We start from the raw sequence: 14,649 nt of genomic DNA, 5'->3' as shown, positions 1-14,649 counted from the left end.
GTGGAAGGCACCACCAGGTACTCCCCAGGGGGCAGCTTGAAGCGCGTGCTGACCTCACGCAGGTTAATGAAGGTCTCGGAGCGGGCCTTCTGGGCGTGGCTCAGGAAGAAGTTCTTATCAAGGTGCACCTGCGTCTGCCCGTGGAACTGGAGGGAAACACACACGCGCACACACACACACACACACACACACACACACACACACACACACACACACACACACACACACACACACACACACACACACACACACACACACACACACACACACACACACACAAACACCAGATGTTAGTATGAGCTTAGTCCTGCTAGTAGTACCACTGGTGTACTGGCAGAGCACTACTGAAGTACTAGGTTTCCTGTTTGGAATGTTTTCTAGGAGCTGTGTCAGACTTGACCTTCCACTTGCGTTGTGTTCTGGGAGACAGTTCTCACCTGTTCGGGGAGCTGCGGAGAAAAACAAAAACAACGAGATTCAAGATGAAGACAGTAGCACAAAACCGCAGGACAAGCAAAAGCTAACATTTGAAAAGCAGTTAGCATTTAACACATTTACCACTAGTGATGTCATGTGGGGCAGATTTTCAAAAACGGCTTTTAAGGCTTATCACACTCACACCTGGTGGTATAATATGTCCCCTTTAAGATGAGGATAGCAAGGTTGCACTCTGACCCTGTGAATAATCGGAGCACTCTGAACACTCTGAAGGCTCCAAATAAGAACACTCTGAAAACTCTGAACACTTTGAAGGTATTCTTCGGTTTGGTGGCCGCGACCGTTCTCTGTGTATCGCAACTAATGGTGGGTCCCGACCCATAGTTTAGGCTCCGCTAGGTTTAAGTGGTTAACCTTAGTAGCTAGCATTGGTTTTTGTAATAGACATTGTCTTATATTGACGAGATCATCTTATCACATGATTCTCTTCTTGTTGTTTGTTTAAATCCATATGGATAACACTCATTAACAATACTGCCCGATGGGATGTGGCAGATATTGGAATATAAACTTTGAACCTTTGGCTGAGAGCCGGCTTGGCAGTTTCTTCCTCAAAAACATGAGTGTGTTCTTTCAAAGATCAAAGACACTTCCTCAAAGACATGAGGAGTGCGTTCCTTTGCCTTAAAACTAAATGAACGATTCAAGGTTTGGAGTTTAATCGGGAGCGTAAACGTGTTGAACGCCTTGATATATATGTATACATATAACATATACCTTGTAGATGTATTCTAATTAGTATACAACAGGTTTACAGTATACTATAGTTAGTATATAATACAGATACAATTGCATATATAGACCACGTTTGCTGTGTACTGTACAAAGTATAGACTTTATATAAATATTTATTTATATACATAAAGATATATATATATATATATATATATATATATATATACCTCGTATATGGCGAAGCCTATGGTGTGCATGTCTTCTCCAGACTTCCTCATCTTCCTACGGTTCTTCTGGATCAGCCCCAGCACCACACTGCAGCCCTCCTCTCCGTCCTCAGGGTCGTCATCCTCCTCATTCAGCTTGATCACAAACTGGGGGTTTGTCCAGAAGGTGTCTGGAACCCACAACATCACCTCAGTCACCATGGCAACCACCAGCATCATCTCAGTCACAATGGCAACAACCGGCATCATGTGAATCCCCATGGTAAGCACCAGCATCCTCTCAGTCCCCATGGTAACCACCAGCATTATCTCAGTCACCACAGTAATTACCAGCATCATCTCAGTCTCCATGGTAACCACTAGCATTATCTCAGTCACCACAGTAACTAGCAGCATCATCTCAGTCCCCATGGTAACCACCAGCATCATCAAGTGGTTTTAGTACTACCCAGTAGTAGTGTAGCCTAGGTTGTAGTAGAAGCCGTAGTAGTTATGTAAGTACCATATAGTATCGTATTGTAGTCTTGTTAGTATCACCGTTGTAACTATGGTGTAGCAATAGTATTACAGTACTGTACTGTAGAAGTATTCTAGTAGGCCACATAGGTTGTTGGTAATTATAGTACCAGTGTTAGGTGGCATTGTAGTATTATTATGAGTAGTTATGCAGTAAGCTTACAGGGGTTGTTGCGGCAGCCGCCTGCTGTGGACCCTTTCCTCCAGGTTCCGTCGAACTTCCCGACACTCCAGTGTTTGATAGAGTCGTCCAGGATGGTGTCTGGGGTCAGGGTGCAGATCTCGATACGAGAGTAGTGTCTCATGAACTCAGTGAAGGACATCCTGGAACACAGGGCAGTGGTTCACATGGCAAAAAACTATTAGAAACCACTTTGGAAATCCCTTTGGAGCTCACTTAACAACTCACTTAGATCTCTCTTTAGTAATCGGACTAGAACACACTTTATTAAATACACTAGAACTCACTTTAGAACTTGCTTAAGTACTAACACTAGAACTCACTTTAGAACTTGCTTAAGTACTAACACTAGAACTAACTTTAGAACCTGCTTAAGTACTAACACTAAAACTAACTTTAGAACTCACTTTAGTAAATACACTAGAACTCACTTCAGTAGATACACTAGAACTCACTTTAGAACTTGCTTAAGTACTACCACTAAAACTCACTTTGGTAATCACACTAGAACTCTCTTTATTTATATATATATAAATATATATATATATATATATATATATATATATATATATATATATATATATATATATATATATATATATATATATTTCATTCTAATTTTTTTTTTTTTTTTTTTTGACTTTGACTTTGACTTTGACTTTAGTAATCAGACTAGAACTCACTTCAGTATTCACACTATAACTAAATTTAGTAAACACAGTAGAACTCACTTTAGAACTCGCTTTAGTAATAATACTAGAACACCATTTAGTGATCACACTAGAACTCACTTTAGAAATCACTTTAGAAATCCCTAACATCTCATTTTAGGAATCACTTAAGAAATCCCTTTATACAGTTCTGTATAACTCCCTTTAGAAATAGCTTGGGAACCCTTTAGAAATCCCCATTTTCCAATTAGTTAAGAATTATTATATTATTACATGACTCTTACATATTTAACCTCCATGACTCATTTATAATTAACCTGATAACCTCCATGTCTCTTATATAATTAACCTCCATGACTCTAATATATTTAACCTCCAAGACTCTTATATATTTAACCTTCATGACTCTTACATATTTAACTCCATGACTCTTATATATTTAACCTCCAAGACTGTTATATATTTAACCTCCAAGACTCTTACATATTTAACCTCCATGAATCTTAACCTTCATGACTCTTATATATTTAACCTCCATGACTCTCATATATTTAACCTCCATGACTCTTATATATTTAACTCCATGACTCTTATATATTTAACCTCAATGACTCTTGTATATTCAACCTCCATGAGTCTTATATATTTAACCTCCATGACTCTTATATATTTAACTCTATGGGCCCTATTTTAACGGTCTGAAACGCAAGTGGGAAGCGCAAAGCGCAAGTAGCTTTGTGGGCGGTTCTACGGCGCTATCGCTATTTTACAGGCGGATAAATGACACTTGCGTCGCGGCGCAAGTGTCAAAAGGGTTTGTCTGAAGCAGCCTAGTTACCCGTAGGTGTGGTTTGGGCGTAACATCCAACAAACCAATGAGAGTGCCAGCTCCCATCCCCTTTAAGAGCCATGAGCGCATTTGAATCGGACGAGTTGATATTTTGACAGCGCGTCTGCAGTCTCCGATGAGACAGATGCACATGAATTTCAAACTGCAAATGGCTCAGTTTATTGCCAAATAATATGGCCTAATTCACACATGGAATAAGGGGTTTTCTTCCACAACTTCAGAAATACTGAGTTCTCAAATAAATTTTCGGCAAAGAAAACGTATATGATATAACATGATATGCGGTAACTGTGGTTCTATTTAAAGATATACGCAATACATTGTAAACATTGTTTCTTATCAGTATTGTATGCTATCCTAATATGCATGTGTCCCCGCGGTAATAGACGTTGCCATTGATTGTATCATGCGTTACGTGTTTAGTTTGCGTGTGTTTAAACAGAGCACACACGCGCGCCCGCATTCATTCATTCTTTTTAACACTCACTCGCGGTAAAACAATGTTTTTCACGATCAAATACTCCTCAATCCTAAAAGTTATGGGCATGTAGGCCTACACGATGTCTTATTACCGCTGCATCAGCTGTTCTTTACCAAATAATTTACCAAGAATGTGCGGCTAGGTAGATGGGAGAAGCAAAGTGTATGCGCGAGGTGCACAAGCAATCCGTATGCATCGCATGCGCATGTATGCATGCGCCCTTAAAATAGCATCTGAACAACGCGCCACTGACTTTAAACCAGGTATTTCCTGGTCAGTAGCGCAATGGTATTCAGAAACGGCAAAATACCGTTTGCGCCAGAACACGCCTCTTCCTTCCGCCGGACCGCCTCTTGGGGCGCATGATCAATCCCTAATTTACCGGCGAGTGGCGGCGGTGGGAAAAGAACGCTCTGCGCCAGTTGTAAACTAGCAACGACACATGCGCCAGTGACTAAGTCACTTGCGCCGGATGCAAGATAGGGCCCCATGACTCTTACATATTTAACCTTCATGACTCTTGTATATTCAACCTCCATGAGTCTTATATATTTAACCTCAATGACTCTTGTATATTCAACCTCCATGAGTCTTATATATCTCATCCTCATGACTCACCAGAATTCTCCGTCCTCTGCATTGGCGTTGGGACATTCTCCCTCGACAGAGTTCCACTCTGATGACCTGGATTCAGCCAATCACATGCAGTCATCATTAGTACTAATGAATCATCCACCAATCAGAATCACTGCAGGCTGCCATGGTGAAAATAGCTTGCTATGAACTCCAGGGGTCGGGGTTAGGGGTCAGGGGTTAAAGGTTACTGTGAGGTACTGACCCGTCGCTCCAGGCCCCGGTCCACTCCACCTGACCCCAGGGGTTCCTCACCCGGATCAGCTTCTCCTGCCGACCGCGGTAGCCCACCTGGGAACACACACACACGCACACCTGTCCTGACCAGAACACACACCTGGGAAAAAACGGGCCTGACAGTCCCTATAGTCCCTATAGTCCTGTCAGTCCCTATAGTCCTGTCAGTCCCTATAGTCCTGTCAGTCCCTATAGTCCCTATAGTCCTGTCAGTCCCTATAGTCCTGTCAGTCCCTATAGTCCTGTCAGTCCTGTCAGTCCCTATAGTCCTGTCAGTCCCTATAGTCCTGTCAGTCCCTATAGTCCTGTCAGTCCCTATAGTCCCTATAGTCCTGTCAGTCCCTATAGTCCCTATAGTCCTGACAGTCCCTATAGTCCCTATAGTCCTGTCAGTCCCTATAGTCCTGTCAGTCCCTATAGTCCCTATAGTCCTGTCAGTCCCTATAGTCCTGTCAGTCCCTATAGTCCCTATAGTCCTGTCAGTCCCTATAGTCCTTATAGTCCTGTCAGTCCCTATAGTCCTGTCAGTCCTGACAGTCCATATAGTCCTTATAGTCCCTATAGTCCCTATAGTCCTGTCAGTCCCTATAGTCCCTATAGTCCTGTCAGTCCCTATAGTCCTGACAGTCCCTATAGTCCCTATAGTCCTGTCAGTCTCTATAGTCCCTATAGTCCTGTCAGTCCCTATAGTCCCTATAGTCCTGACAGTCCCTATAGTCCTGACCGTCCCTATAGTCCTGTAGTCGTTATAGTCCTGTAGTCCTTATAGTCCTGTAGTCCCTATAGTCCTATCAGTCCCTATAGTCCCTATAGTCCTGACAATCCTTATAGTCCTGTAGTCCCTATAGTCCTGACAGTCCTTATTGTCCTGACAGTCCTGTAGTCCTTATAGTCCTGACAGTCCTTATAGTCCTGTAGTCCCTATAGTCCTGACAGTCCTTATAGTCCTGTAGTCTCTATAGTCCTGACAGTCCTTATAGTCCTGTAGTCCCTATAGTCCCTATAGTCCTGACAGTCCTGACAGTCCTGACAGTCCTTAAGGTCAATATCCACCAGATCCGTCTCAGAAGCGGTACGGCAGCTAAGCGGCTGTGTTCCGCACTGCAATCCACACTAGAAGCGGTCCGGACACATTCCGGCTGAGATGTGAATCAGAGACGGCACAGGACAGGACACAGGTGTTTTTCCGCCTCGAGTATCAACAATTCATCACCCATATTTCACCCCTAACTGACCTTTTCTTACGTTAATGAATCATTCCTTTGGCGGCAGATCCTGCATACGGCAACAATCCCTTTCTCCTCCATGTCACGGTTCAATCTGGACTTTTGAAAGTCAAAGCCAAAGTTCCGTTCCCCCAATTCTACCTAACCATGGCCGAGATGACCCCCACTACGAGTCTTTACTTGTGAGTAATGCTGTCTGTGAGTCTTTAGCAAATCCTACGTCGTAATTGTTGTAGTATTCAACCATTAGCAAGGTGCAACTGATTAGCTATTGATACCCAAGATAGACTGTATACTATTATCCTATTAGTGAATTGCATAGGGGTCGAAGTGAGCTTGAATGAATATTCATGAGCAAATGCAAACTGATTGTCAGTAGAAGTGTTCTGAGACACGGCTGCGAACCGGCAACCTTCAAAAATAGAAGAGGCAAGTATATTCAACGAAGTGCCGGTTTAGAGACGGTTCTGTGCCGTGCTGTGACAGTAGCAAGAGGAATAGCCTACTAGAAGGCCTTACTAGTCCTGGCAGTCCCTATAGTCCTGATAGTCCTCACAGTCCCTATAGGCCTTATAGCCCTGATAGTCCTGAACGTCCTGACCCTGGGCTGGTAGTTGAGACTGCTGTCCAGTGCTCTTCTCCTCAATGATGCGGAGGAGCCTAGATGACCCCTCCCCTCTCCTCAGTGACCTGCTGTATCCATGGTAACCCAGTGGAAGGGAAACCTCACCTCTACAGCGCCGGTCAGGGAGTAGGCGTGACCTTTGACCAGCTTCTGGCGCGTCACAGCCTCAGAGTCAGAAGCACTGGTGATCTGGTGAACACATGAAATATGTTACTTTGCTAATACTATGTACTGTTATGTATACCAGTGATCTGATGAACACATTAAATATATTACTATGCTAGTACGATGTACTGTCATGCATAAAAGTGATCTAGTAAACATTTGAAGCATATAATTTTACTTTTAGTAAAGTTATATGCTTCAAATGTTTACTAGATCACTTGTATGCATGACAGTACATCGTATTAGCATAGTAATATATCTGCTGAACACGTGAAATTTATTATGATACTAATACTATGTACTGTTATGTATGCAAGTGATCTAGTAAACACGTGAAATATATTATATTACTAATACTATATACTGTCATGTATACTATGGATCTGGTGAAAACATGAAACACATTTATATGCTAATACTATGTACTCTGGAACTAGGATAGTACTGTGGTACTCTGTTAGTAAGGTGGGATGTAGTACTAGTCTTCTAGATGTATAGTACGTGTAGCGTCTAGATCCATATTCTGTCTTCTAGATGTATAGATCTATATAGATCTATCTATAGGTCTAGATCCACCTATAACGATGTAGTGTGATGCAGTACTAGTCTTCTAGACGTAGATATCTATGTGTAGCTTCTAGATCCACCTATAACGATGTAGTGTGATGTAGTACTAGTCTTCTAGACGTAGATATCTATGTGTAGCTTCTAGATCCACAATAACTATGTAGTGTGATGTAGTACTAATCTTGTAGATATAAGATCTATGTGTAGCTTCTAGGTCCACCTATATCTAGGTAGTGATGCCTTACGTCGATGGAGCAGCCAAGCAGTGATCCTGCCTCCAGGGCCTTCTTGACGATCTGGAACATGTTGGGGGGGGCATTCTTGAGATCAAAGTTCTCGGCGATGCCTCCGGTGAAGTCCTCAAAGCCTTCCGTGGTGGAACCACCAGAGAGGGCCTCGTAGCAGCCACAAACCCTGCAGGGACACGCAAGACCTTAGCCTGGACCAGCGGGCAGGGACTCACACTGCAGACAGACAGGGAAGTAGGCCGACAAACAGACACAGAGACAGACAGACAGACTGGGAGGTAGGCAGACAGACAGACAGACAGAGACAGACAGGCAGACAGGCAGACAGACAGGGAGGTAGGCAGACAGCCTTACTTGGCGTAGGCCTTCTCCAACAGAGCGCTCCAGAACTCCCGCCCCTCAGCAGAATGGACGAATAGCAACTCTCCATCTTTGACTGGCAGGCGGTCATCAATGACAACGTCCACCCACTCGCCGTACTGCCAGAACTATGGAGACAGAACCACAAGAGATCCAGAGCTGGTACCGTTTTCACTAGGACTGGGCAGCTCCCAATAGAACCAGTAGCAGGCTGGCAGTGATGGGCAGCCCCATGTAGAACCAGTAGCCGACGGTGGTTAAACTGGGCAGATCCCAGTAGAACCAGTAGCAGACGGTTCACCTGGAAGTGGAATATTCCAGCGTACTGGTCTCCAAAGTCCTGGTCGGACGGCACCACGCGGGCCATCACATCCTCATTGAGCGTCAGGGAGGCGATGGCAGCCAGCAGCCAGCAGTCACCTGGTCACACACACACAGACACAGATACACACACACACACACACACACACACACACACACACACACACACACACACACACGCACACACACACACACACACACACACACACACACACACACACACACACACACACACACACACACACTCACACACACACAGATACACACAGATACACACACACACACACACACACACACACACACACACACACACACACACACACACACACACACGGACAAACAGATGCGCACACGCACAGTTTTATTTATTAACTGGGCTACACACCTCTGAATACACACCTTATATACACACACTTCCTCTCCTGTAATCTACTCTCCCCTCTCCACTCCTCTCCAGTAATTAAATAACCATTAAACCATTTTAACAGAGGACAGAGAGATTAAGTAAGAAAGTAAGAAAGAACGAAAAAAGAAGAAAGAAAAAAGAATGAAGGAAAGAAAGAAAGAAAGAAAGAAAGAAAGAAAGAAACAAGAGACAGAAAGAGATAGCATTTTCTCGTGGTTTGTTTCTAGCATGTTTATGAGTCATAGGTGCATGAGTACCAAGAACTTCCTGCTATTTTGACTAATCCTGAGTGTGTGTGTGTGTGTGTGTGTGTGTGTGTGTGTGTGTGTGTGTGTGTGTGTGTGTGTGTGTGTGTGTGTGTGTGTGTGTGTATGTGTGTGTGTGTGTGTGTGTGTGTGTGAGAGGGTGTCTGTGCGGCAGATTCTGTCCCCAACTAACTCTTTTCTTGAGTAAACACCGCCCACATCAGTGGAGGCAGTACAAAAACAGACGCGCCCAGGGCTCAGTCACACATGCGACTAACTCCTTCAGGCGACTCATATACCCTGCTCTGAGAGGACTCATAACCCCTGCTCTGAGAGGACTCATAAACCCTGATCTGAGAGGACACTCATAAACCCTGATCTGAGAGAAAAATCATAAATCCTGCGCTGTATCTGAGGTGTTTAGATTTAGACACATCCCAGAATAGGTATTGGATAAGGTGTAATACCAGGATCTAGGACCTGGTGTTGTGTAGGAACTGGTCTAGAACCTTGTCTGGTCTAGGACCTGGTCTGGTAAAGTACCTGGTCTAGTACCTGAAGTAGTAACTGATCTAGAACCTGGTTTAGGACCTGGTCTAGTGCCTTGTCCGGTCTAGGACATGGTTTGGATCTGGTCTAGTACCATGTCAGGTCTTGGACCTGGTCTAATACCTGGTCTAAGACCGGGTCTAAGAACTGGTCTAGTCTAGCACCTTGTCTTCAACCTGGTATGGTACCTGGTCTAAGACCTGCGTCGAAGGACCTGGGATAGTTCCCGGTCTAGGACCTGACCTATATGTCATAGACCAGGACCTAGAACAGATCCTACAGGTATGAGGGGGGTCCTCTACTCACCTAGCCCTCCCTGGCAGATGTCCGTCCTGGTTGCTCCTCCGATGATAAACTCTGGGCTGGACACCAGCTCCTGTACCACAACAACATGTTACCATGACAACATCCAGATGCTGTACAACAGCGTGTTACCATGACAACCTCCAGCTCCCGTACCCCAACAACATGTTATTATGACAACCTCCAGCTGCTGTACAACAATATGTAACTATGACAACCTCCAAAAACACGTTATAGGACATCCTCCAGCTCCTTTTAAACATGTTAACATGACAACCTCCAGCTCCTGTTCAACATGTTACTATGATAACCTCCAGCTCTTGTACAACAACATGTTACCATGACAACCACCAGATCAAATTCAACATGTTACTATGACAACCTCCAGCTCTTGTACAACAACATGTTACCATGACAACCTCCAGATCAAGTTCAACATGTTACTATGACAACCTCCAGCTCCTGTTCAACATGTTACCATGACAACCTCCAGCTCTTGTTCAACATGTTAACATGACAACCTCAAGCTCCTGTTCAACATGTTACTATAACAACCTCCGGCTCTTGTACAACAACATTTTACTATGACATCCTCAAGTCACCCATCGTCTTATCAATATGGAAGATATAACAAAGACAAAGATAGCAGCATAAGACCTTTATAAATACAATAAATAAATAAATCAAAACATATTAGGTGGTTTTGTTATTTTACTCCGACTAATTCCAACAAATGAAGAAGAACACATGGAAGAATAGTTTACATATTTGACATATTCAATAGCTGATTACGTACCTCCCTATACTAAAGTTGATGGGTTGTAATACCTGATTGCTAGATTGGTTGCAATACTTTCTTAGTTATTAGATAGGTGCTTGACTAATTCGTTTTTGTCTAAGCAGTCGTGAGGATCAATAAACCAATGCGCGTCAGACATGGCATCTTCCCTCACATCCACCCATCACATCCACCGTCACACATCTTCCCTCACATCCCCCCATCACATCCACCCGTCACACCCACCAATCACATTCATCCGTCACACCCTCCCTAACATCTACCCGTCACATCCACCCGTCATCACACCCACCAATAACATCCATCCGTCACACCCTCCCTCACATCCACCCATCACACCCACCACTAACACCGACCCGTCACATCCAAACTCACATCCAATCATACTTCACATCCACCCTCATGTCGACAGAGGTGTAGGGCGAGAGCTGGAGGCGGAGGGCTTGCTGGTGGAGCGGCCTTTACTTCGAGGGGCGTGTCACAAATACTTTAAAGAACTGAAAAATAACTAAAGTTTTGTCTCTGGTTCAGGTATGAAGCCCTATCGGATGTCTGCCTCGTTTGTCAGTAAATCCTAAAGAAACATACCGTGGGTCTCTTCCAGGTCACACCGCGGGTCTTAGGGGAGTTCCGACCGAGGTCTTTGAAGCCAAGAGACTCGGGAGCGGCAGCGAAGGTGTGGTCGCAGAACAGCGCCCCTTGGCTCTGACTCTGCGCCCGTAGCGAATGGAAGTCCTGGTTCAGGTACTTCACCGCGTTGGCGTTGGTGCCGAAGCCCGCAGCCAGGGCCCTTTTCTTGGCCAGAGTAGAAGCCACGCCAGCCATGATGAGAGAGCGAACTGTTTCCTGCTCTCACCAGAAATGTAGAGATTTTAGATCCGAGAGTTGTGGAAAGTTTCTCTCGAACTCTCCGCCCCACGGGCGGGGCTCTGCATCCCAGTCTGTTTTAGTTATAGGCCTAGTTATGAAGGAGATCCTATTCGGATAGACCCACATCATTATAGGATCTTTATTATCACTATTATTATCAAAGAACAAAATGGTCACAATAAGGACAGCTTTTACTGGATAGTACAGCGCTACAGATCACTTCCTATATTTATATAGCTCTTACTGGATAGACCAGAGCAACAGGTTACATCGAAATTGATATAGATCTTACTGGATAAAAAATAGTTACAGATCACAATCTATATTCATATAGATCTTACTGGACAGAGCAGAGCTACAATTTGTATATAGACTATTGGATGGAACAACTGTACAGAACATAAATCTATATTTATTTAGATCTGAATGGATAACGACCTCCCCCTAGTGGTTAACCTGGGTCATAACCACGACAACCTGATGATGGACCTGGGTCATAACCACGACAACCTAGTGATTGACCTGAGTCATAACCACCATCCCCTAGTGATGGTGTGGTGGACCTGGATCATAACCACCGCTACGCAACATATCCAGACCATTAATGATTTACACGCACAGCTGTTGTTAAGCCACGCTCACAATGTCTTTACAGGAGCGAAAGCTCCACTCCCTCCATCACTAACTCTTGGTTCGTCCACCACCTCGGTGCTGTAGCCAGCCTACATTTACACACGCACACACACACACACACACACACACACACACACACACACACACGCACGCACGCACACACACACCCACCCACGCATTTTAATTCTTTATTTGAATCCACCAACCACATTACAAGAGACAGGATTCAAATATTTCAGAGATGAGATAGGTCTTTGTTCAAGGGTACAAAAAACCTCTCATGCGCCACAGTGCCAGACTGCCTATCACTGCTGATATGGAGCACAACTTTCCTAATTGTTTAGATTTTCTGCTGGAGAGCCCTGCCAGCCTTAACCCACTGAGCACACGGTTGTGGACATGCCCCAAGCTGCCAAGAATAATCACTATTAGCTTGCATTGATAGCCTAGGTCCCTTAGTAATTCCAGAATGGGCTGGTACTTAATGATTTTATCGTTGAAAGCAATTTCCATGTAGAGATCAAACACACATCCTATCTCAAGGAGCAGCACTTCCCTTCTGTCTCTGTTAAACAAACACAACATCAAGGGTAATTGGGATGCTAAAAAACACATCGATAGAGCTGCTAAACCATCCTGGCATAATACGTGAATGTTTGTACATGGTCAAATTTTCTAGAAATACTTCTTTAACAGTGCTGGAAATAAGATGGACAATTCTGTCCTGGCGTGCAATATAAAGGCCTTAGCACACAGCCATTTACAATATGGGCAACTGATTCAAGTTGATGGCCAGAGTCTGTATGCATGATACAGTGTGGATGGTGGTGTGCAGGGTACCGTAATGCCAGATTGTGTTTTGTAGGTAGCTGCAGTCTGGCTTTGGTGGTGAAACAGAGGATGACTTCCCCAACAGCAGCATTTGGTTACATGGAATGTGAAGCAGAGTGGTCGGCAAAGTCTAGGCATGCTAGCTTTCCCTGAATTCTAAGTCCTGTCCAGTGTTGTTTGGTCTCTGTTTTATGTTAAGAAGGAAGCTCCTTGCTGTTGTTTTCTGTAGTGTGTGCTGTGCCTCGTTTTTTAGCCTCTGCCGTTACAGATGGGTCTTTGACAAGTGCATCAGATGCCTTTGGTGCTGTGTGTGAGTTGCGTTGTGTCCATTCCAGTTTGACTGTCATTTTTCGGCACAGGTCATTTAGGTCCAGCCAGTCTGACCGAACTCCAAAGCCGGCAGCTTGTGTGCCCAATTTTCCGCTGCTTTTCCTCCTAAAGCCTAGGAGGCTGTCCTGGCCTGCTTTGGCCAGAGGGACCTTCCTCTTCCTGAGGTCCAGCAGGAAGGAAGCTCTGGCAAGCTCTCTGACAGTGACCTCATCGTTGTTGAGCATTTTTATGAGGTGCGTCAGCCTGGTAGCAGTGTATACCCATTCCACGTTTGGGACACCCGCCCCCCCCCCCCTCTTTATGTGAGTGGAAGATGAGATCCCTACATTAACACACACACACACACACACACACACACACACACACACACACACACACACACACACACACACACACACACACACACACACACACACACACACACACACACACACACACCCAAACGCTGTTCTCCTTCCAGGGAAGCTGATTGCCTGGCCCCTCTATCCTCACTGAGGGATGGAACTCACCTACACATATGCACACACACAAACATAAACATGCACAACACACTCACATACATACACATACACACAGAGATACATAAACACGCACACATGCACATGCAGATATATACACACGCACACAAGCACACACACACACACACACGTATACACAGGGGCACACATACTTGCATACAGGCACATACATACACAGACCTGGATCTTTACCAGTTAGGCCTACCGCAGTATTAACATCTAGAGTTATATTATAATATAAAGAGTGTATAGATATTTTGTGTGTGTGTGTGTGTGTGTGTGTGTGTGTGTGAAATATTTGTTATTGTGTATATGTGTGTGTATATTAATTATGAATTGTGTGTGTGTGTGTGTGTGTTTGTGTGTGTGTGTGTGTGTGTGTGTGTGTGTGTGTGTGGGGGGGGGGGTGTTATTTATTTATTTATTGTGTGCTGTGTGTCTATTATTTATTTATTTATCGTATGTGTGCGTATATGTGTGAATTATTTATTTATTGTGTGGTGTGTGTGGGTGTGGGTGTATTATGTATTTATTGCGTATGTTTGTGTTTCCAGTGGGTGTGACTAGCTATTAACTGACACCTGGGGCCCGCCTGTCACGTGGTAAACTCATCCCAGATTTCATCCTTTCAGATCTTCGGATTCATGTTTTTTTTTATTGACATTAATAAAAAGTTTGATATTA

General features: G+C 44.2%; 1 protein-coding gene across 1 annotated transcript in view; it reads right to left on the bottom strand.

Moving 5' to 3' along the window:
• Nucleotides 1-11,678, bottom strand: part of LOC115539935 (calpain-2 catalytic subunit) — a 16,425-nt gene extending 4,747 nt beyond the window's left edge. Inside the window, exons 1-12 of the mRNA XM_030350834.1 lie at nt 11,372-11,678; nt 9,988-10,057; nt 8,462-8,580; nt 8,155-8,288; nt 7,798-7,966; nt 6,926-7,009; nt 4,938-5,023; nt 4,718-4,783; nt 2,080-2,240; nt 1,401-1,570; nt 438-449; nt 1-146 (exon numbers count right to left, since the gene is read on the bottom strand). The exon at nt 1-146 is cut by the window's left edge and continues 66 nt beyond it. Of these exons, the coding sequence (XP_030206694.1) occupies nt 1-146; nt 438-449; nt 1,401-1,570; nt 2,080-2,240; nt 4,718-4,783; nt 4,938-5,023; nt 6,926-7,009; nt 7,798-7,966; nt 8,155-8,288; nt 8,462-8,580; nt 9,988-10,057; nt 11,372-11,608 (1,454 nt within the window). The 5' untranslated portion in view covers nt 11,609-11,678. The remainder of the gene's footprint in view (nt 147-437; nt 450-1,400; nt 1,571-2,079; nt 2,241-4,717; nt 4,784-4,937; nt 5,024-6,925; nt 7,010-7,797; nt 7,967-8,154; nt 8,289-8,461; nt 8,581-9,987; nt 10,058-11,371) is intronic.
• Nucleotides 11,679-14,649: the final 2,971 nt, after the last annotated feature.

Source organism: Gadus morhua, chromosome 3 (genome assembly GCF_902167405.1).
Source record: "Gadus morhua chromosome 3, gadMor3.0, whole genome shotgun sequence".
In the NCBI taxonomy this organism is placed as follows: domain Eukaryota; kingdom Metazoa; phylum Chordata; class Actinopteri; order Gadiformes; family Gadidae; genus Gadus; species Gadus morhua.
This window is presented reverse-complemented; position numbering and strand designations above follow the sequence as displayed.